Raw genomic sequence first — 23,997 nt, 5'->3', positions numbered from 1 at the left:
GCAGAATGAGGAAGTTTGTCTTTATCAGGAAAATCACTGAAGTTTCAAAGTTTCTCCTGAACAAACATCAACAAGGAAGAGAAGTGATGCAGCCAGGATTTGCTGTCTTGCTTATTTGTTGTGCCTAATTCTCCTCTTGTCTGACTCAAGGCGAGGTGTTTAATTGTGTCAGCATGAAAGTTGTCTTTTTAATCAATTTTGATCTTAGATAAGAAGACAGAGTTGTTTCCCTGTTCTCTCCTCACTCAAACTCTCAAATATCAGAGGGTCAATCACACATGAATGCACACACTCAGACACACATCTTGAATCAACACTGTGTGAGTTCTGTTCAGGCTCTGTGCACCGCACGATGGAGTGAATCTGCTGAAATGACGGCGAGGTGAAGGGAGGGGATGTATGACAGTGACCTCCCTCCAGCCCTGGCCCTCCTCTTCTGCCTCATTCATCTCTCCTGCCTCCTGAGCGAGGATTTATCCACCTGATTACCCACCAGGTATCTCACCGGTCCATCCCTGTATCTGCACTGCTCTGCTCAGCATAAACAGCTTTGGGGTTCATTCCTTGACCTGGAGCTTATTGCAACATTAGCTGCTTATAATATCAGGCATCGTGGAGTTTTAAGCTGGTCAAGATCTGACGTTTCCCAGGAGCAGCTGTGCCCTGTGTTTGCCCCTGAGCAAGGCACTTACTACTTCCCTGTTTTAACAGAGAGATGCAAGGGTTGCAGTTAGTGTGGAGCTCCAGCTTGTCACTAACTTTATCTGGCAGCCAGAGAGGTGATGATTGTCTCTAAATCTATCACTATGAATGACCCATTCACATACAAGTACTCATGTAGTCCACTCTAAAGATTTTGATGGTTGTCTCTTTAACGCCACAACTGGAAGTGGTAGCTTCTTTGGCTAGCTTTTGGTCTTGTCTTGGCTTTATTTTGATGAAATGTGATTGTTTCAGTCTCTCAAATATAATTATTAAAGGCCATATGCGTAGACTTATTATAAAATATTTGTAATAATCCTGGTAGAAGTTTTTGTTGATAGAAAAACATTTAAGTGGAAATTGATACTGTCCTTTCATGTCAGTGCTGTTGTTGATGTAATTCTTGATACTCCCACCAGATGGCGCCAAAATAAGGAATTTTAAAAGCCTACACTTAGTGGCTTTAATCTGAAAGTATTCAGTATGGGATAGTAGAGGCCATGGCTACACTTGAATTAAAGAAGTCATCCTGCTTTATGATATTTGAGAAATAAAAAGAACACTGAAAAAGAGACTTTCTTTCAGGCACCTGAGAAACAGCAGTTCATTTTGGCTTTTCAATGACAAGTAGCATAAGAAAACACACAGCGATTCCTGAAAGCTCCATCTCCCAAACTACTGGACCAAACTATTTCCAAAAAAGCATCAAATGTCCATCAAACTCTTCTAAAAACAGCTCTTGTGGAATAATCCAAGTGTTGTGTAAGAAAAAAAGCAGGTGCCCTGTGGGTCCTAAAGTGCAATATTATCTCCACATTTTCCTCTCTCACAGACAGTCTTCTGGCAAATGTGCACACTCCAGCAGTTCGCAGGCTTTGGCTTAAGTGTTGTGCCCACCAGCTGCTTGAAAATAAAGGCAGTAGTGAGATACTGGACTCCTTTGTAAACAACTGTGGAAACTGTATTTTTTTCACCTTTTCCCACTCTTAGCTAAAGAAGAGAGGAAATCTACAACATCATAATTAGTGAGAATGTACTTCTATTGTCAGTGTGTTATTTAGGCTGCTAACAGGGTTGTTTTGTTATATAAAGTGTGTAGCGCAGAGAGGCGGTGTGGCAGGCACCACGCTCTTGCTGACATGTCCTGCAGACAGAGAGGAGACGAGGCCCCTGGAGGAGGCAGAGCTGAGAGTTAATGATCTTTCTGTATGCAAAGGCCACGGTTCAAAAGGCACTGGGATGATAGGAAGTGGCAAAACCCCATTAACTCCATGACAGAGTCTGCCACGAATAATATGCTCTCTTCCGCTTTCTCTCTCTCCTCTCTGGGTCTCTCTTTTCTCCCTGTGTCCAATCCTCTATCTCTCTCTCTGGTCCTCTCCCCTTTCCCATCTTTCATCCTTCCCTGTCTCTGTTTGTCTTTCACTCAGGATGTGTCTTAATGTTTCCCTTTTTCTCACCCTGTCATCCTTTCTCAAGCTGTCTCTTTTTTTCCTCTGCTTAACTTTTTTCCTACCTCACTTTCGCTGAGTACAACTGCCTTTGTCTTTTTGTCCATCTCTTTACACTCCATCTCTCAGATATTCTCTTTCTCTTTGTTTCTCCCCTTTTTTGTCTCTTAATCTCTTTTCCTTTTTATCCTTTTTCTTCTCATGCTGTCCTGTTCCTGTCTTTAGAGTTGTTCCCTTCTCATCTCTCTTCCTGTCCCTCTTACTTTTCCTGTCTCTTCACACATTCACAGTATTCATGCATACTTCACCTGATGACTGAAAAATCACATTGAGGCTGTAGTTAATGTACTTTTACAGTAAATTACACGATTTGCTCTGAAATGAAATTTACTTTTGCTTTGTCTGTCAAGCTTTCCTTTCAGTTTACAATAACGTTCACTGATTTTACTCTAGCGCTTTGCACTAATTTTTTAATCTATAGATGTTAGATACCTTAGATAGGCTACATGATACAATACCTCACTGATCCACAGAAGACATGGAAATAAAAGAGCAGTGTTGTTTGTGTATTGCTGAGTAAAGCTACTTAGCCCTAGTATTAATTGTGCATTATTATTTATAAAAATGTCATTTAAATGTTTCTTCTACCATAACCCTCGGTGATTTTGATACATATCCAGAAAAACACAAGAGGTTAGACTTACGCTACAGTGTTTGTATTTTCAAATATGATGCTTCAATTTTACAGGAGAAAAGGTTTTGAGGATGAAGTACTGTATAACTGCTGTAAGGCTGTTGTTTAGTTTGTTGTGTTGTACTGCATTGCACTATTGTAAGCTGTTATGTTCCCCTATTATATGCAGGCAGTGGACAAAATGGCATGTGTTTTAATGAAGGCCAGGTCTGGGTAACCACAGGTTTTCAAAGCCTGTTTGATGTGCAGGTCTTTGCTCTTGATGTCTGATACATGTTCTGCATGAGGGTGCTAGCTCCTGATTATTCCCAGTTTACTCCTCTCTCGAGTCTTGTTGTCGGAACTAAAGAATTCATCCAAATGAAAAGTCTTCAACCATTTACTGAAGTCTGGAGGATTGATTTTAAACTCCTAAAGCTTAATTTATGGATTTATATCACAGAATAGACTGAGAGTCCAGACTCAAAGGCAGGGCCACAGACAGGGCATGATATGTCAGAAGCACCCAGCAAGACACATACTAATGGCCTGGACTTTCTGCCATTTAGTCCCTGTCATACCCAGCAAGCTTCAAAATGCCACCAACTGCGTGCATATAACTCATCAGAGAGAGAGACAGAGTGAGATACAGTGAGCATTTTTAGCGCCAATTGTTATAAATAAAGGCAGATATACAGCCGTACATTAGACTGTCAAAACCTACTTTTCTGTGATTTGATTGCAATTGTGCTATGGAGAGTGTAATTTGTTTTATTGTCTTTGGCTTCAGGCATGAGCAGACTCCAGGGTCAATATAACACTCACTGAACTAAGTATAAAGTGAGACAAGTGATAGGAAGATAAGAAAATTAAGAGGGTGAGAAACAGAGGAGACTCATCAACCACACTACAGTAAGTGTAGGTTCATTAGTTTGCTTGTGTCCTTTATTCATTTACGTCTGCAAAAAACACTTGACTGATGCTGTTATGTAACACATGCAGAGTGAGAGGGAGGGATGAGGTGCTCTCTCATCCTCTCTGTTTCACACACACTGACTTTAACCCCAATCAATTAAGTGTCGCCAGCCCATGGCTCGACAGTTGTTAGCATCCAACTCCAAAACTGACAGAGAGAAAAAGAGGATTTGGGGACTAGGGTGGGAGAGTAGACAAGCTAGTGTCTGCTGGATTGGTGTTGACAAATGAGCTTGGTAACGGGGCATTAGCCTTTTGCTGTCACAGGGGAAATCGAGTGCCGCAAAATGACATCAAAACCCTGGTTGCTCGCTGACTGTCAAATCAGCTGCTCTCTGTCTCTCTTAAGCAACCAAACTGGGGGAGTGAATGTTCAGGTGTGAGGGAAATTACTACAAAGACAGAATGTTTTTGTCATATTTCCATAGAATATAATTTCTTTTGTATCTGAGGACTGTTACCAGCTGCTGATAATTATTGGTAGTGGTGATAACAGGTACCTTCCTCTCTCCTGCCTGTGTGTCTTAAACTCCCCTTGGTGCTGAATGTAGGGGAGCGATATTTGGTTTCAAGACAGATATATTTAGACTACAAAGGTACAGCGCTGACAGCCACACCTGTACTACACAGCACTGAGCCTCATATTCATAACAGGATGAAAAGTGGTGAACTGTTGCCACCTACTGGCTGAATATGGAACTAGTACAAGCAGCAGACTGACAGGGATGCAGTGGTGAATTTACCACAGTGTTTCCACTTCTACTTTATACCTGCACCACCCTACATTTCAGAGGGATTTTACTCCCTTACGTTTATCTAACAGCTGTAGTCACTTTCAGATTAATATGTTGCATGGGTAAAAGTACAACCAAGGACTACACTTGTGTGATTGTTGAACTCTGTCTGAAACCATGAAACCTCTCCTCTGGGAAGGTTCTCCAAAAAAAGTTGGAACCTGGATGTAGGGATTTTCTCCCATTCAGTGACAAATGCATCAGTGAGTTTGGTCACTGATGTTGGATGATACATCCTGGATTACAGTCAGCGTTCATCACAAAGGTGGTGTTCAGGGTGTAGTTCTCAGCAGTCACAGCAAAAGAAAAGAAAAACATTTCTTCAGGGATTTAGGCTTTGAACATGAGGGGACTGTCACTGTGAAACAGGTTCTTTCCCAAACAAGATGTTATAACACTTACAGGGTCACCTTTCCTGAATAAGACTGATATTTTGAGCACTTATACCTTTATTCAGTCCACTGTCAGTGGGTATTCAAACAGTGAATATTACTATTTGTTTTCTCAATACTTCTCACTGCCTCTACCCCTGCACTTAATCCTTGTGTTACTTATTGATAACAGTTTATTCTGCTCTGTAGTTAACATGGTTAACATCCATTTTATGCAGGGTGGATATTAAATTGACATTTAGCCATGTTTTCATTTGACAGACACTTCAAGAAATCCAGTGACACAAGTTTCTATTGCTGGTTCTTTCCATTGTAGTGATCGATGACTGGTGTTCTCAAAGATTTATAATTACAGTGAAGCAGAATGACTCATAAGATGTTGAAATGTGGCAGCACTGAGCTGTGGGCATTTGCATGGCCTACACAGTACACTCAACCACATCCTGTTATTTTGACTCTACATACTGTGCAGTATGTATATCTTCATGCTTAAGAAGCCTTTATTCCAAACCAGGCCAACAATAAATATATCTAATAATTAATCGACTCTGATATAAATTAGATGATGTAAAGTGGCCGTTAATATGCCGATATCACAGTGTTCTAAAGGTTATTTCAATAATGTGAATGCATGTTTTGTGCTCATGAAAATTCTCCAACATGCATGTTAAGTAGCTCTAAGTGACATCTGCATGGTCGGAGATAAACATCCAACCTCGAATTATGCGGAAAAGCAAGTTTGAACAACCTCTGCATTTCACTTCCTAGTGCAGGGTTTCATTGCCGTTCACACACAGGCAGTCCGGGTGCGAGGCTGTGGCGGTGATTTGAGTCCAGCTTTCGTCAGGACGCGTCTAACAGGTCACCTGAAGGGTGTCAGCGCTGGACTTTGGCCCGCAGCAAAAGAGAAGAGAGGATGTACCTTCATGGTGACTTACTGAGGAGGCCCTGAACTTTATTTTCTCCTCTATCGGAGGCAGCTACACCTCGCCTGTGCTAAGAGCGCATAGCCTACCTGTGCGGACTTGCCCGCTGCCCGTTCAGAGGACTGCAGAGGAGGGAGTCGAGCCTAAGGAGACACACCTTACTTACCTTTTGTGGCTGCACGGCGCCCCTCGCCCCACCCAACCCCCTCTCCCTCACTCCCTCTCTCTCTCTCTGAAAGCGGAGGAAAAATCGGTCGGAACACTGAAATGTCGGCAAATGAGAGAGCAACCCGAGCTCTGAGGGAGATCCTGCAAAATCCTGGAAATGACACCTGTGCAGACTGCGGCGCACCGGGTAAGACGATAACATGTTTGAATCTGTAGAATGTTATGAATGGACAAATCAGACTTTGTAACATGTCCTGAGTTGCTGACGTGTGGGAGGTGCGTAGCATTCACCTCTGTCACTACGCTAAAGGAGTAAATGTAGGTTTTTAACAACATGTTCGCGTCCGTGTCACCTACGGTACTTGGTTTTTAACAGAAATCAGCCTCCCCGTTTCTATTGTGTTTTCTCATTCTGACCTGAAGTGTGTGACAAGGTGCGTTAGGAACTCAGAAGGAGGAGCTTGAAGGTAACAGCGCAGGTGAAGTCATTAAGTCTTGTTCTGTGATGTGGGGGCTGCTACAGGAGAGACTTTCAGAGTCCAACAAGTCTTGGCTTGCAGAGTGTGGGGCCGCTCACACCCTCACAGTGCTCTGAGCTTACAGCGGAGGTCTGGATGGAGGTCTTTGTATGTTACTTATTTTGAAAAAATGTAGAACACTAGGAACTCCACTGCTCTAAAAGGCAAAGCAGTAACTATGACAGAAGTGAATCTGAGACACCAGGCTTCAAAGCTCTGAGGCTGGACAGGAAGGCTGCAGTGCCTCCATTTGCCCTTTTAGGCTGATTATTTTAACCGAAGAATCCCTGCCACAGAACTTACATAATACCAAGAAGTGCAGATACTGCACTCTGCCTTTGAATATTTTTAAGTAAGTCAAGGGGGAAAGTCACTATCTGTAAGCAAAATGTGTCTTTATCAGCTTTTCTTTACATTTTAAGTAGTTTTTCTTAAGAAAATAAACTTTATAAATAAACAACTCTACTAGTTACATTTGATCAGTTTGCAGGCTCTTAAACAGAATGCAGTGTGACACTAACTTTCCACAGAGTAGTCAATATTTTTGAAGTTAATGCAGACTTGATATACTGTTTACATGTCTGAGGCAGGTACCCAGAAAGTGAGTTTCTTCTGACCAACTTACTGTGTTTTGACTTAGGGCGGTACAGTCTGTCATATTCAGTCCATAGATTAGATTCTCCTGCATCAAATCCAGAAATCTCTGAATCCAGGGCCTGGGGCAACATGTAGCTTTAGTTGAGCAATGCAGCAAAGATAATATCACTGCCACGCTGTGTCTTTTCATCTTTTAATATTGGGATTAACCAAGGAAGGTTTACTGCACAGCACGTGTTTTTTAGTCTACGTTTGTCTATTGAGGAGCAGTACTAAAGCTGCAGGTGGTTTTAAGTGCTGTAGTCAGGGGAAGTTTTCTCTGCCATGTTCCAGGATTCAGCCCCTTCAGTCAGATTCTGGCTCACATTCCTGTCATTTCCTCTGTTCCTCATGATTGGAGATGAAAGAGAGTCACTTTGGTGTGTTTGTTTACCTGTTTATGTGTGATAGTCAGTTTTTTATTCAGCTCTCTCCCTGGCATTGTGAAACATTGACGTAGCAAAAAAATTAGGCATAAGTATTAACCAGCCAAGCACATCATATTCTAATCTGCACTGTGCTGTTTGAAAATTAAATAATGACCTGTTATCCCTGCTCAGACATCTGTGATCTGTAGTGATAAGAACGAGGCAAACAGCTCTGTCTCACACACAATCACACACACACACACACACACATACAGAAGAAGCTCTGTTTACTGGCAAGCTGTAGAATGTGTTCTAGAGATAAGACAGGTGCGGTCAAAGCATAGAAAACATTTCTCGTATATTAGGGCTCAAAGAGGAAAAAGATAAATTAACCTTGAGGATTTCAGGCTGAAGAATTAATTATGTAACAGGGATCTGGTTGATGCTGAGAAATTTGAAACAGGCTCATGAGCACAAGACTTCAATCATCAGACTGACTGGGGAAAGTGAAATGCTCTCACACAGCAGCTACTTTTCAGGTTCCCCTCGACCAAGTCACAGAGCCCCAAACTGCTTTTGTAGAAGTAAAACTACTGTCTTTTTTACTTTTTTACAAACTACTGTCTGCTTTGAAGCATGGTGTAGTTTAAATACTTTCCTTGGGTAGGAAGGTGTTTTTAATATTTGCTTTCAAAGTATAAGTATGAGCAGTGATGTCACCTTTGGTTGTTATTTGAAGGCGTCACCTCAGGGATTCCCTAAGGAAATGATTAGCAAAAGTGATAAGAATAGTAAGTGTGGTAAGCCTAATATATTATTTCCTAAAAAATCTAATGATTTCCTGTGACCTAGTGGAGACACTCATCATTTCAGGTGATGAAACGCTGCAGGAAACTCTGTACGTCATGGTCTCAGGACTTGTATTGTGTTCCTCTCTCTGCATGCCCACTAAGCCATCTCTGGTCTTATCCACCTGTTCCCATACTGCATGTGTTCTCTCCATCTCCCTCCCTGCAGATCCTGGCTGGGGCTCCTGCACCCTGGGGGTGTTCATCTGCCTGGCCTGCTCAGGGATCCACCGCAACTTCCCCGACATCAGCAAGGTCAAGTCCCTGAGCCTTTCCCGCTGGGAGGATCACGAGATGCAGGTGAGACCCCCCACCCCACCCCCACCCCCCGTCCCTTCACTGCTTGATTAACTTGATGATCCTCACAGTAACAAAACATGTTTTTCATTCTGGTTTTGTGGTCATGATCCATGGTTGACTGATCATGTGTCACCAAGAGCAAAGAGCCACCAGATGATTGTTTTGATTAGCGTTGAGGATTTTGCTAATGATTGAAACAAACACCTGCACACTGCGTCTGTTCTCAGTGCAGCGTGCAGGCTCAGAACTCAAGCCTTACAATCACCCATAAAGTCCTAAGACATCTTCCCTCTGATTGTTTGGCTAAAATAATGTCATGTGATCTCCTGCAGGGTGACCCCCTAAATTTAGAGGACACCCTACTCTGACCATAAATACAGTTTGCCAGGAGAACACCAAAGAACAACACAAAGTTGTCAATACTAATATAAATATAATAATAATATAATAGCTGCTGCTGTCATCACTCTGGTTTCAGGCAGAAACAGAGAAACAGATTGTAGCATAGTGTAGTTTAAGGCTGATGTTGGAACAGACTAAAGAAACTGGTACATCTACAAAATACTACAAAAGGCAAATGTGCCATTTGTAAAACAGTTATTTGAAACGTCAGGCTCTCTCATTCTTGCAAAGTACATTTCACAGTGTTCCTGAAACTGTGCAAGGGATTCCCAGAAACTACGTAATAAATGATGGTGGTACCTTGCATGTCATTATCACAAGATATTTGTTGCATTTATCATCTTAGTGCTCTGATTTATTAGTTTCTTGTAATGTCAATAAGCATTTTATTCCCCTTGAGTGTGTTTTCCTGTTTAGCAGATAACAAACTGTAACAATAAAACTGTCAGGTAATGTGCCACGGTGTCATTCACTGTTTAATAATCTGTTGCCATTGTGTGTGTGTGTGTGTGTGTGTGGTGTGTGTGTGTGTGTGTGTGTGTGTGTGTTTTTGTTAGTTCATGGCAGAGAATGGTAATGAGCTGATGAAGAGTAAATATGAGGCTGCTGTTCCAGTCTACTACTACAAACCAACCCACAAAGACTGTCAGTGAGTAACCATAGCGACACGTATGCACACACACCTAAATGTCATATATGCTGTAAAATGTACAATTCACACATTTTCTGTTCCAAACATTTGAAATATTTGTGTATTGTGTGTTATGTTGGTAAGTGTGTACCAGTGCATGTGATCAGATGTATCCATGCATGTGGTTTGCTGTTTTTTGTTCAGGCATGAGCATGAATTATTATTTTTTTATTTTTAATTGGGGCTATATGTCAGTTTTTGCTACCACTGCATAGCCAACGTTAGCATTAACAGCTGTTTACTTACCAGTCTAGAAGAAACATTAAGAGTTCAGCGTCAAACTTCATTCCTTCACTCCCTTTATTATCAGATTTTTTTTGTGAAAAATCTCTTCTATTCTCTTGAATTGTTTACCAGCCCAGCTCTCAGTCTAAATTGTTAGTGTCTAGCAGTTGAGTCGGCAAGGAGAAGCATAGATTGAGCAATGTCTTAGTTCAGTTTTTTGTGGTTAGTACAAGTAGACCCTGATCAATATAACAGTTAAAACGTTCTTGTAGTTAATTAATAATTTCACAGGGCAGCTGACTTTGTAACAATGCCATTTACCTTCAGAGCTTTTGCTTTTGATATGTGCTTGAAATGATTTCTGCAAGACTGCAGCACTGAAAGCCTTGTTCTGAGTCTCAGTGCCTTTACAAACCATTAAGCTGCTCTTGCACTTACCTTTTGAAATGTTTCAGTGTGAAATACAGACGTATTCAGAACTTTACAGGAGCACCTCTGGCTGTGAGTCACATGTTCCTGACTATGTCTCTACTTGGGAATTTTCTGCTTTTCCACCAGGCAGAGTTGCTCGGACTTGATCAAGCTGTACAGGGAGTGTCTGTAAAAAGTTGCTTTAAGTCATTCCACGGATTATAAATGGGATTCATGGAATCTGACTCTGCCAAGATTTTTTTTTCCAACATTCTGGCTCTGAAGTGAGTAGAGTAGAATGAATGGCACAAAGATAGTAAAACTGATCATCCTGATTATCAGTCATGGTCATCATAATGTTTTTGTGTTGGTCTTACTGAGGTGCTTATGTAGGAAATCCAGGCAAAATGTGAGTGTTGATTGGACTGAATATACAATCTAATCAATCAGTCTTTGTCCCGTTGTTCAGTTATGTCTTCAAATCAGTTTAGATTTTGACTTATTTTGATTTGTTTCATCAGTCGAATGTTCTAAAAAGTATAAACAAAATACCTTCACATGTTTTGTCTGAACAGTGGCCGAACTTTTTACAGTGATATGAAACAAAGAGAAGCAGCAAATCCTAAAATTTGAGAAGCTGAATAAAATAAGTTCCAAAATAAATTATTAATTAACTTTTCACTGTTAATTTTCTGTGATCGATTAATCAATTAATGAACTTATACAGATTAGATTTTTAAGACAGTGTTGAGTCACCGACAGGACTGGACTGACTGACTTTGGCCAGTATTTAAAGTAGTTTTCCTCTGGAATAATATTACAAGTGTTGCAGAGAATGTTAACAACATTCATCTCATCATCTTTATTAGATATGATAAGGAATTTATACATTTTATCAAAAATTGTAATTCTCTGTGGTTATTTTGTAACATTTTTTCTAAATGACTCATTCCTGAGTGTCAGCCTTTTGGCATTAGGTGTGTGAACCAGTATCACTGTTTGCAGCTTGTGAAGACATGAAACATTGTTTCAGCATATCACATTACCGTGCTAACAAGCACGCCAACCCTAACACTTACAACCAAAATTTGACCTATGTAACTTAGTCTCTTTAAATTTTCAACAACTTTATTTGATCTGTAAAAAGCAGTTTGCATTTCACTGCTGAAGAGAAAGAAGAGCACTGATGTGTTAGTTGTGTATTTTATTAGAAAAGTCACAGTTATCATACCTTAGATACACTATGACTGTCTCATTGTGTCTATGAGAAACTATGAGACAGTCATAGTGTCCGGACAGGAATGTTTGGAATTGTATGAATGTAAAGCAGGGAAATTTTAGGGAAAGAACAAACCTCAGGTGACATAAAATGAAACACAGCCTCTAAATACAATAAGTTACCACAGTTTTTACACACAGCTTGATGAAGTCTTTGCTTGGCTGAAAAATCTAGTGTGTTGAATGGAAGGAGTATCTGGCCCCATATCGGTACAAATTCGCCTGAGGCCAGCTTGAATCTACATACCCTACTCTCTCTCTTTCCTCTTTCTCAGACTCACAGACATGCACACGCACGCACACACATACACCCACACACATTTATACACGTGTATATCCTTCTTTGATCATTAAAGGAAAGTGGGTGAGAGAGAGAGGAGAAACAGCCTCTCACTCCTCTGTCCTCTGTGGTTCTGTGTATAGAAGCAGTTGAATCAGCTGGATTCAACTTGATCCATCAGATTTTCAGAGTAAGCCAGTCTGGTGTAATGTGATTAGGATCAAACGTGCACACACACAAAAACACACAAGGATTAATGTGAATTGTACACAAACATAAGATTTCTCTTGACACTGTGTTTCGTCCTTGGAACAAGTTTGCTATCAAATCAGGAAGAGCTTCAAATAAACTTGTTTCTGATGTGGTTTCATTGATACAGATAATTGTGTTAGGAATCAAATTAATCAGAATGTGAAATAAGACCTGAGAACCTAATTCCAGTAAGTGTTCATTTACAAAAAAGACAGCTGCATAAAAAAAGTTTCAGTAGCTTTAGGGTCAGTTTTACATTTCAGTAACACAATGGTACTACTAAAGTTCTTTGATGCAGCTGTATTCAGCATAGGTTGCTGGGTTGTGGTGTTCCATTGTTTACATACTTATTTTACACTCTTGTTAAAAAGTGCATACTTTCTTTGAAGTAGCAGTTAATTTGAGAAAATGTAAGCAGATTAATGAATCTACTTGAGCAGAGTAGCTGGTGCTCTTTCCAGTCTTGGTTTCTGCTTTAATGTGTAACTCTTCACTATACATGCAGCTCAGCCTCTTTCTCGTCTACCACAAAGTGCACAAAACGTCCATTAGTCAGCCTCCAGCTGGTGCTTTTTACAAGCTAGCTCTGTTGACGTTTCCTCTGTTTGTGTGTGTTCAGGGTGTTGAGGGAGCAGTGGATACGAGCAAAGTACGAGAGGAAAGAGTTCTCTGAGCCGGGGAAGAATTTTACATATGAGGAAGGTGAGTGTGTGCACACACACACACACACAAATACGCATGCATAGAAACACACTCATGTTGCTGGTCTCCTGCAGGAACTAGAGATGGCATGCTGATGAAGAGAGGGCGGGACAACGGGCAGTTCCTGAGCAGGCGATTCGTCCTCTCAGAGAGGGAGGGGACCCTGAAGTATTTCACTAAATATGACGTAAGCAGCAGCTTTTAATGAGACTTTTAATGGCCACATGCAGCACACACACTTTTCCTACACACACCCTACACATATCCATGCCCACAAGAAACCAGTAACCAACTGTAATTATACAGTATTCTAGGTAATGTAGTTTGAAGGTAGTTGCTCTCTTCCAGAACACCCACACTCCCACACACACATGTGCAACCACATCATAAAAGCACTTAAAAGACAACACCCACACTTTATGTGCTTCTGCATTTTTTACACACATGCACACAGTTAATTTACCTAATCATACATACCTACCAAAAGACAACAAAATGAATCTCAAATGCTCCCTCCTCTGCGTCTGAGCGTGCTCAGACAAGCTTAACCAGCAGTCTGTCCTCTCTGTCAGTGTGGCTGATTCACTAAGCTGTATACCACCCAAACCAATTAGGGCTTGAAGCACTGGGAGCACTTTGTTTGTCACAGTAAACCAGCTCAGGAGAGGTGGGAATAATATATTTAATTCTTTTCGAAATACGGATTGTTTTGGCATATGTCCGCGGTATAAAAGCTTTTCAGGACGGATTTCACTGGGAAATATTTCACTGTTGCTTTGTATTCTTCTGGTCACGCCACTATAGGAAACAATAGCACAAAAACCTCCTCATACAGCCACAGCAATGACAAAAGTTTAAGTGTCACTGGCTGCCACTCACATGCTCAGGGTTATATGAGCCTGTGAGCTGGTTGGCTTACAGAAGAGTGTGTAGAATATTCAGGTACACATAACAGTCTGCCTCAAGCCCAACTAACTGTCCCTCAGCCAATTTGTCTTACTTGCCCTGGCTGTTTTTCATACTGGGAGAGTCAACACTTAAAATGACAGAAAAGTGTAACATCTAATTAACTGTCAGATATCTTGTTTAAGAAAAAAGCACATCTGTGCCTGTGTCTTTCTGTAAAAGCCATGTGCAGAGGATACACACAGACGCTGATTCTGGTCCCATAGATGCCTATTTTAATTGAAGTCAGGACAGATTAACACCCAGCAATCCACAAACAGGTTTTCTGGGATGAGTGTTTGTTTTAGACGTAATGGGTATCAGTGATGCCTGCTGATGTGTAGATAATTGATAAAATATATTTTATTTTCATGCATAGAAAAAACTCAAAATATAGCCCTAGGCCTAGATACCATGCACACACCTCGACTTAATAACTAACCTGGTCCAGCCTTTGAAACATGGCAATTAATGAGTGTTTCATTAAAAAGGTTATTCTTATTATTTATGCATGGTCAAAACAATTAAATCTTCATTAAAGTTTTCAGAATTACTCCCAGTCTATTGATTCTTAAACCTCATCAACATCTCATTTATCAGCTTCATACTTCATTACTTTCCCTGACTTTATGAGGATTGTTTGTCAACATGATTTTGAACTGATGACATGTACCAGTCGTTCACCATAGAAAATGACACATTTCTTCTTTGGGGTATCAACTGGGAAACATGGTTAAATACAATGGATTTCCATGTCCTCTGTATCTGTGACTGGTGTTAACAGTAGTTTTTATGTGGCCCCGCCCTCTGAAAGCCCAAATAATTCATCACAGTTTGTTCAAAAGAGCTTTCAGTGAAAGTGAGACCCCTCTGAGAACTAATAGTAACATCATGATGGAAGATAATGTAATGGACATTTTTGTAATGGACTTCTGAACAGAAGTAGTCTAATATGTGTTTGTTAATGCACAGCCCATATAATGTAAAAAAAAGGAGAATAAAAAATGATGTTTATTGATATTTTTATACGTACAGGCCTGTTGGATTCAAGGAACAGGGAAGTAAAGCCAGTGTCACCAAAGCACCAAGAACCACACAGCTCGATTCCACCATTATTTCTCTACAAACCATGGTTAATCATGGTTGGGTTAAAAAAAAAGGCTGTCTAAGACCTCACCTTAAACAAACATAGCATTAATGTGACATGTCTTCAACCTGAAATCGACATGTTTACAATAATAAGTCTTTGATTTATCCAAAATCGCCTGGAGGGAGGCAGATCTGTAGCTGATGTTGCTGACCCCTGCACCTCCTCCTCCTCCTCACCTCTGTCCTTCCTGCAGGCTAAGGAGCCCAAAGCAGTGATCAAGGTGGACACAATCAATGCCACCTTCCAGCCGGAGAAGATAGGAAACCCCAACGGCCTGCAGATCACCTACCTCAAAGACTACAGCACCCGCAACATCTTCGTCTATCATGAAAACGGCAAGGTCTGTCTCAAATCTTGTGTGTGATAATAAATGTATAAGAGGAAAGTAAAGTGTGGGACTGTGATATGTATCAAAGGCTTTGTCAGAAACAATATCCTTACAGTAAATCCAAAATATTTTGCAGCATAAGATAGTGTTCATGTGGGATATTTGTCACCTGTCACATAAAGGGACGGGCGTGTTGAAAGTACCTGCTTCATGTTGTTGTGGGCGAGTCTCCAAACCTTTCAAAACCATCTGTTCCAATTTTACTGGCTGATGTGATTCATTAGCACATGACATTCAAGCTCCACATCCATCACATAGAAATACATGGAACAGCTCAGTGTTTGTTTGTTTCTGATGATCTAAACATAGGCTAAGTAGACATCATAATGCACTAGAGTAAGCAAAAGAGAGTAAGTAAAATTAAGAAAATTATTCCACCCCCACTGTCACCACCCTCTGCATGGGATCAGATCTCTGTGTTTGTGACTGCAGACAGGGTGCCAGAATTTTGGATAACACTGTATAAATATGATGACATAGTTTTTCTAAATCCTTAGACAACACCCTGACAAGTAGGGACACTGTATCTGCAGAGGAAGGCTACAAGATGTGGTTGAAAGCTCAGTGATATTTTTGGCTGCATCAGGGTTGTGTTACATTTACAAACCTCACAAAACCTCCTTTAAATAATAACTCACTCTCACTCTCTCACTCTCTGTGTCTCTCTCTGTCCATTAGGAGATCGTAGACTGGTTTAATTCAATTCGTGCAGTTCAGCTTCACTATCTGAAGGTGGCCTTTCCTGGGGCGACAGATGCTGAGGTGAACACACACACTCACACACCTACTGTTGAGGACTGCTGAGATTGAAATGATCTTTATATTGATGTTATGTCTGTGCTAGTGAGGCACTGAGATTGAGATGGATAGAGCTCCATTAGTGCAGTCATACTCTACATGTTGGCTGGCACTTTCTCTGATCAGGACTTTGTCTTCTTGTGGTGTTATAATTCATCCCTTTGTTTTGCTTTTTGCTTCTAGCTGGTTCCCAAACTCACCCGCAACTTTCTAAAGGAAGGATACATGGAAAAGACAGGTCCCAGGGCAAGTAACACACACATACACACACCTGGCTATATCTGTGTTTCACCTAGTGCAGCAGCAAGCCTCTTTAAATTTAAAACAGGCACTGCAGCATCAGCTCATAGATTTCGAAGCTCTTACCGTATCTAGTGTTGTAACGTGGATGTTTATCATGAATTAATTGTTAATTGTTTTTTAAATTACCCCAGGGTGTCAGAGTCAGGTTTAAAATGCATGCGACAAGGCTGAGGAATTCCTAATTGAAAATCTCCATCTCTGGATGGTGTGACTGTTACCAGGGTTCTCTCAGAAAATAAGGCACAGTTGGATATTTTTGCTGCAGAAGGGCTGTACTTTATTTTGTTAGAGTGTAGGTCAGATATTTGATTTGACCCCAGCCCACTGGCATAGTCTGGAGAGTATATCAGTTCACTGGTAGATCTTATTATTAATTTACAATAATTTCACTTTACTTTACCTTACACTGCTCTAAAACTCACATCTAACACTTCTCCAATCATTTGGACCAGCAGTGGTTTCATTCTCCTGTGTGAATGTGTTGCACAAAACAGAGGCTGGGTTACCTCAAGAATTACATGAAGTTCTTGGATAATAATAGTCACTTGTGAACAGGCTGTATGGACTTTTCTATGATTGACAGCATCTTAGTGTGGTGAGTCATCTGCTGTTACTATTATACTGTACATACTGTATGATATGCATGCATTTTAAAAGTCAAAAGAGAAATGTAGTGTAAATAATTCCATATTAACAGATAACCTATCAGCAAAAGGAGCAAATGCATTAAATCCCACCTGTCATATACTCTACACTGGCTTAAAAATCAGTTATTAGAAAACAAGAAAACTATCCAAACCACACTTAATTCTGAATTCAGCTGTAAACTACATTTCCATTTAACAAATTAGATACAGTTTCCTCTACAAATCCCCCTCTGTGATCCTGTCTCCTCCTCCCGCTGCTTTAATTGAATGGAGGCTGGGCTAAGAGGGGAACCAGCCCAGCTGTCAGTGCGGCTGCTTCCCACCGCTGCCTGACAGGCTGACTGACAGCAGAGAGGGCCTACCTGCCTGCCTCACTGTCTGTCTGTCTGTCTGTCAGTCTGTCTGAGAGGGAAGGGAAGGCTTCTAGCTGAGGATCGACCTAATCCTCGAGTGTCAAACCCTCACAAAATACGGACATATGTTGGGATTAAGGAAACACACAAAGAGGTATTTGTACATATGCATGCAGTCATGCACAGTTGCTCTTACATGTTTATATTAGCTTATGTGCACACATGCTTTCTCACATAGGATTCAGACTGAAGCACCTACACAAGCAACATCAAGCAACCTGATCCTCAGCGACACAACCGGTTCTGTATTCAGACACACACAGACACAGACGCTCAGTTTAATCTCTGTCTGTCAGGTTGAGAGATGAAAGGAGTCACTAACTTGCCGCGTTGGGCTGATTTGCTAAATGGATGTCATAAGTCATATCCTTCACATACGTGTGAGACATATTGGTGGAAGGAGTCACTGGCGAATTGAGAATGGAACAGCCAGTTGTTCAGGCTTATGCCACAAGGAGAATATCAAACATTTTTATGAGGATGATGTGGCAGTAGTTGGGGACCTGAGCATCCTCATTATTTGAAGCTCGGCTCTCTGAAGAGAACTCAAGCTGCTCGTGCACTTCAGTAGACTCTCCACTGTGCTTCACTTTCTTCGATAGATGCTTTCAGTGTGGATTTTTTGAGCTGCAGCACTGATGTAAACTTTCAGCCGTGACAACAAGTTTGGCTCATGGAATTGAATATCTGAGTGTAATGAAAGCGGTGTAGCGTACATTCAGACACGGCTGCCAAGAGGAAAACCTCGACAGTATTTAGTGCTCAGGAAACCATGCAGATATAACAAGGAAGAATGCTTTTATATCACGTTTATAAAGCCTGATATCAGGTTTAATTCACTTTCATGCTGACTATACTTCTGATTTATAAAAAATAATAATAATTTTTGACTGAGTGGTTTAATTAGGCTGCAAAGAGAATCTGTTTTTGACTGTAGTTAGTTTCATCTGAATATTAACACACAATTACATGGTTGATTCATTGCTAAAGTAATTTTTCAAGAAAAAATATTAAACATTTGCTGGTTCCAGCTTTTTAAATCTGAGTCATTGCTGCATCCGTTTTTATAACTGATGTAAACTGAATATATTTTGACTTTATAGTTGATGGCCAAACTATAAAAGTCATTTGAAAACACCATTTTGGGCTCTAGGAACTTCAGGTAGGCATTAAACTGAATGATGAATTGAAAAAAATCATTGATGATCATTAGTGGGAGCCCTGGTCACTTTATTATCTCACAGTCTCAGATAAAGTAAGAGGAAGTAAGAGGAAGCTACAAATAAGTCAGAGGAGGAGCAGAGTATGAGTCACTTTTGGATTTAAAAACCAGACAGACATCATCACCTTTGGTACAAATATGGCTTTGTATAATGTCTCTATACAGCTTCCCTCTCTCTCTGACTGACCATGTCTGACTGTTTCCCTCTCTCTGTTTGTCTATGCAGCAAACAGAAGGCTTCAAGAAACGTTGGTTTACTCTGGACCACAGGCGACTCATGTACTTCAAAGATCCACTGGTATGGCATTTTTACACCCACGCACCCACCCACACTCACATGCTCCGGAAAGACTTTAGTCTCAGCATTAGTTTATATTTTAGGCCCTTATTTGATGCTTGAAAGACAACAGTTCAGTTTCTTGATCACAAACTACCAATGACGCTGCTCTGATGATATTCTTGTGCTGTTAAAGGAAATAAATGGACACAATTGGCAGTGGAGGCAAGAGTTCTCTTTCCATCAAGCAAATTAGATTAAGTAGACAATGTGGGGGATATGAAGCCATGACTCAGTGGGGAGAGGGTGATATAAGGTGATTTCATTCCCAATGTAACATGATTATACATATGGCCTTTCTTGCCATAACTTCACAGTATGGAGTCCCTCAGAGTAAAGTGAAATGACAACCTGCAGGGTAGGTCTGTCCTGTTAAATAGACTGGACACTGCTACAGGCAGCTCTGTGTGCAAACATCTGTCTAATTCATCTGATACCAGTGTTTGAAATGTGGAGATGTTGTGAAAGTGAGATTCTGAGTCACTAAATGATTAGAGTGGAGTTTTTACTGCAGTTGTTATCACAGAGACGTTGCCGAAAGCCTTAAGAGGGGGTGGCTCAGATTGCCCAAGTCTTAGCTAAATAGCCAGGGCAGATTAGATTAGCATTGTTGCTGATGTAATAGTTCAATGGAGAGGTGCAATAATTATAGGTGTTAAGTGACTGAAATGTCTGACTTACCCCCGGAGTGTTAGACAAGAAAAACTCAGAGATGAAAGGAGCAGGAAGTCTAGTGAAGTGAGTGTGGACAGGGAATGTGTGGAGGAAGCTCAAAGCAAATGTAATCTGATCATTTGGATAATGAGTAAATTATGCATGTTAGATGTGTATACAATGGTTCTCTGTGTATTCCAGTTCAACATTTTCACATTCATGCTTACAAAAGAGATCACAAATTGAGCCAAACTACACTCTAACCACAACAGGTTTTAGTCTTGAATTGCTGTTGTTTAGCCATTATGGTGTCGTTATTGCATGCCAGTCCCTTGTAACAAAACACACACTGCACCCTTGAATATATGAGGAACCCATACTCTACAGTTGACTTCTCTTTCTTTCATTCTCCCTCTGTCTGAAGGATGCCTTTGCCAAAGGTGAAGTCTTCTTGGGGAACAAGGACCACGGTTACAATGTCTCCCCCGGCTTGCCCGCTGGCACCCACTGCAATGGCGCCTGGCAACACGGTATCACCATAGTAACACCTGACCGCTGTTTCCTGTTCACTTGCGAGATGGAGAGTGATCAGCAGGAGTGGATCAAACACTTCACTGATGTCATGAATGCTCCGATGTCCCCTCAGGAGTACACAAGTGAGAATTTAGAACTTTTAAATAGACGTTAAATATTCATGAGCTATTAGCCTTTATAATGAGCTGCTGATTACTTCCTTTTGTAAGTGTTTTTTAAAGCTTCTCATCGAATAGCTGCTTTGGTCCACAGGGACACTGCGGAATAAATAATAAACCACAAAAATGAATTAACACTCACAAATTAAAGAAAGACACTTAATTAGCTATGTTAACATTTGTTTAGTAAACTTCCACTGCATATTCCAACAGTTACCTATTTTTACAATCTGGAGTTTACATGTACTTAACTTAACCTCTGTTGTAGTTGATGTAGGATTTTGTTTGTAGCTGTAGTAGTTGTAAAATCTTCTCTAACAAGACTTTGGTCATGTCCAAAATCACTGCCTTGTTCACTCATTCACTACTGCCTGTATAATATACTCACAGTAGTTTACTCTATATGAGCAGTAAATTGAGATTTCAGACACTTGTCACCTTTGGAAAATCACAGTTTTGACCGTATTCATGTTCTATGGGACACAGCAGTTCACTTCTCACAGCACTGTAACATATATATATTAGCATATAATTTCAAAACAGAATCAACGTCCTGACACACATTTGTGCTCAGGATTAGCACAGCATCACTGTACCTTGACTACTACTTGTATAAGTAGTGTGTGCTGGATGTGTGTCTGCCTGCCAGTCTCAAGTGTAGCAGAGAGATGGACAGAAAGAAAGACAGAAAAAGTACTGTCTTCAAATTAGATATTTGAATTACAATGATTTAAAAAAATTAAAAAAAAAAACGTTTCACAACCAGAAGTGATGCTCGGGGTTAATGGTTGTCTTGCTAACACACTCACAATGACATGGCTAACACACTGATATTTAGGCAGTGTTTACTGTGTTCTTGTTTAGCATATTAGCATGCTAATGTTTGCAAATTAGCACTGAACACAAAAGTGAGGCTGATGGGAATGCCATTACTGTAGTAAATATTTGGACCCAAAGTACAGGACAAATTAAAATACTGGCCTGATGATTGAATTGTTGGTTATACAAAATGTTTAGTCTGCATATTTTTCTAACTCTGGACTTTCATGTGTTTTGAAGTGGAGGCCATGTTCAAGCACAGGCCCTGATGGACCAGAGGCTTATGGGACCATCTCCTCTCCTCTCAGCCCTTCACCAATCTGACACTGGACATCTGCATCTGCTTTCGAGAAACTTGACTGTCATCGCTTACATGGTCACACTGGAACTTGTTGCTGAGTCCTGAAGGTAATGAGGTTAAGAATGGAAACAAGAGGACCAAGGCAATATTCATTGGCAAATTGAAAATATATGCGTTCAAAAGAAATAGGGTTAATGTACAGTGGTAATCATTTTTATGTGATTTTGTTTTGGTGACAGCTTTGGCATTCATTGCTGTGGTGTTTTTGCACTGCACTCATTCTGGATTTTATTTAGCTCATTTTTTAGTTGCTAACTGACACTCTTTGTCTGTTCAGGATGTTGCCCATGCTAATTAACTATGGAAACATGAAAACAAAACACTTCTTGTGTGCCACTGGATTGATTTCCAGATGAGATTTTAGAGAAATGTGTTGGAAAAGTGAGAAGTGCCTTGGTCCTCTTATATCAAGTATTGTATGTGAGTATAATGTGATGATTGGATAATATTGATAAAGCACACAAACATCTTCTTTTTTTCTTTCTTTCTTTCTTTTTTTTTTAATAAAAGCTACATTATTCATTGTTGTTTAATGGAAACTTTATAACTACTCTCATGACTAAAAACATTTATTGAGTATTGCTGCCCGGGTAATGGGCCGATAAGTGCAGTAAGCTGCATGTGCTGTTTCAGTTCAAAAAGTCAAAATGTTTTTGTTTTTTCCTTTTAACTTCCAAGCAAACAAATATCTTCAGACACAATAGAGTATAGTTTACATCACGACTTCAACATGAGTGCATCTGTTAAAGATGAAATACAAAAAAGGAGATTAGTAGAGGGATGAAGCTGAAAAACACTGCATGACGGGCCATGGTCTAAGAGCGCCTCCATGTGGCTTACAGTACATAAGTCTTTGTTAAAGCAAATGATTCCATTAATAAGTTATTGTTTCCTTGTCTTTACAGATATCAAAACCATCTCTGTCGGTAGATTTTAGTTGTGTTTTAGTTTTGTTTCTCTTTTGTATTTTTCGGTTAAAGTAGTCAGATTTTGTGTTGATTTTGTACATTATTTTAAAGGCATTTCTATGCTTGACCATGGCTGACTGACATAGCATATGAAATTATTGATCATCAGTAATAAATTCATATTTCTCCTGAATGTTGTCAAGGATTCTCTCTACGTATTTATTAATTTTGTAGCGTTACATAATTTTAAAAACACTTCTGCACATCACCACCCCCTGCAAATATCAGGCTGAAAGACTTTCTCCTGTACTGTCAACTTAAATAGTAATGTGCTCCCAACTTGGAATTAATGCTTAGACAGAAAAAGATTAAAGTTCTGCAGACAGTTTTACCTCTAAAATTAACTGAAATGAATAAATATACTAATTTTAAAATAGTTTTTTTTTTTTTTTTTTTTGAATAGTACCACAGTGGTTGTGCACCTGTATAATGTGTTTGTCTGTGCAATTGTGAACAACTGCCCCTGTCAGTGATTTCTGGTGTCTAAAACCACACCTTGGTGCTCAGAGACTGGAGGAATACCTCATAAATCTATAGGCCCATGCTAGTTTTTCACCCCGGTGAGAAAGAGGTAGGACAGAGGGGAGAAGAGAAGAGGAGGGAGAGGATCGTGAGCAGAAAAACTCCAAAGAACAGAGGCAGAACAGTCTTTAATCAAAACTGGGAGATAAATGTGGGCTGAAGATTCCTGGAGAAACTGAAACTCATCCACCATCAAAGAGGATCTGTAGGGGTATAGACGAGCTGCAGGGAAGCATCATGGATGATTTGTATGAAACAAAGGATCTGTACCTTAATACTTTGAGTGCCTACACTCAGGTAGAAACATAGAAGAAAGAACACAAGATGGATTTTGACTCTAGTCAATATATGGAGTATATTACATTCACTGATAATTTGCACAACCAAGGCAAGACGTTAAACTAATATTTGCCATCTACTCCAGACACCATGGTGATGAAGAAAGTGAGTGTTTTTTTCCAGTTCTGGACATTATAAATATTTCGTCTCTCAGTGAGACGGGAGATGTCAGTATCTGAGGTCCTCTCAGGCACATCTTTGCACTGCAGGAGCTCATCATCAGAGAGTTTTAACAGTTTGTCCAGTTGAAAGGAGTGTCCTGACTCACTGTGCCACCCTGCTGCTCGCAAATGACCCTTGTCAGATCTACTTCAGCCTAAAGCCCAGCAGAGGAATTGCTGCACTCTGTAACTGAGAACATCTCTCACGTCTGAGGCTTCTTGATGGTTTAAATCTGTGCTGGAGGCTTTATCGCTGTGTCAATTTTAGAGAGGTGTGTGATCATGA

At 40.3% G+C, this 23,997-nt stretch overlaps 1 protein-coding gene across 2 annotated transcripts; it reads left to right on the top strand.

Annotated features, from left to right (window-relative positions):
- Positions 1–5,702: 5,702 nt before the first annotated feature.
- Positions 5,703–22,822, top strand: zgc:92360 (uncharacterized protein LOC436988 homolog). 2 transcript variants are annotated; one of them, XM_018685327.2, is made up of 11 exons: positions 5,703–6,268; positions 8,621–8,751; positions 9,711–9,802; positions 12,910–12,992; positions 13,067–13,179; positions 15,281–15,427; positions 16,154–16,237; positions 16,457–16,519; positions 19,085–19,156; positions 20,274–20,505; positions 21,601–22,822. In XM_018685327.2, the coding sequence occupies exons 1-11, from the start codon at positions 6,181–6,183 to the stop codon at positions 21,627–21,629; spliced, it is 1,134 nt and encodes a 377-aa protein (XP_018540843.1). In that variant the 5' UTR covers positions 5,703–6,180; the 3' UTR covers positions 21,630–22,822. The 2 variants fall into 2 exon arrangements, with proteins under 2 accessions (XP_018540843.1, XP_018540846.1); XM_018685330.2 differs by lacking the exons at positions 5,703–6,268; positions 8,621–8,751; positions 9,711–9,802 and adding an exon at positions 10,627–10,764.
- Positions 22,823–23,997: the final 1,175 nt, after the last annotated feature.

Source organism: Lates calcarifer, linkage group LG5 (genome assembly GCF_001640805.2).
Source record: "Lates calcarifer isolate ASB-BC8 linkage group LG5, TLL_Latcal_v3, whole genome shotgun sequence".
Lineage (NCBI taxonomy): Eukaryota > Metazoa > Chordata > Actinopteri > Centropomidae > Lates > Lates calcarifer.
The sequence above is the reverse complement of the archived record's forward strand: the minus strand, read 5'-3'. Positions and strand labels throughout refer to the sequence as shown.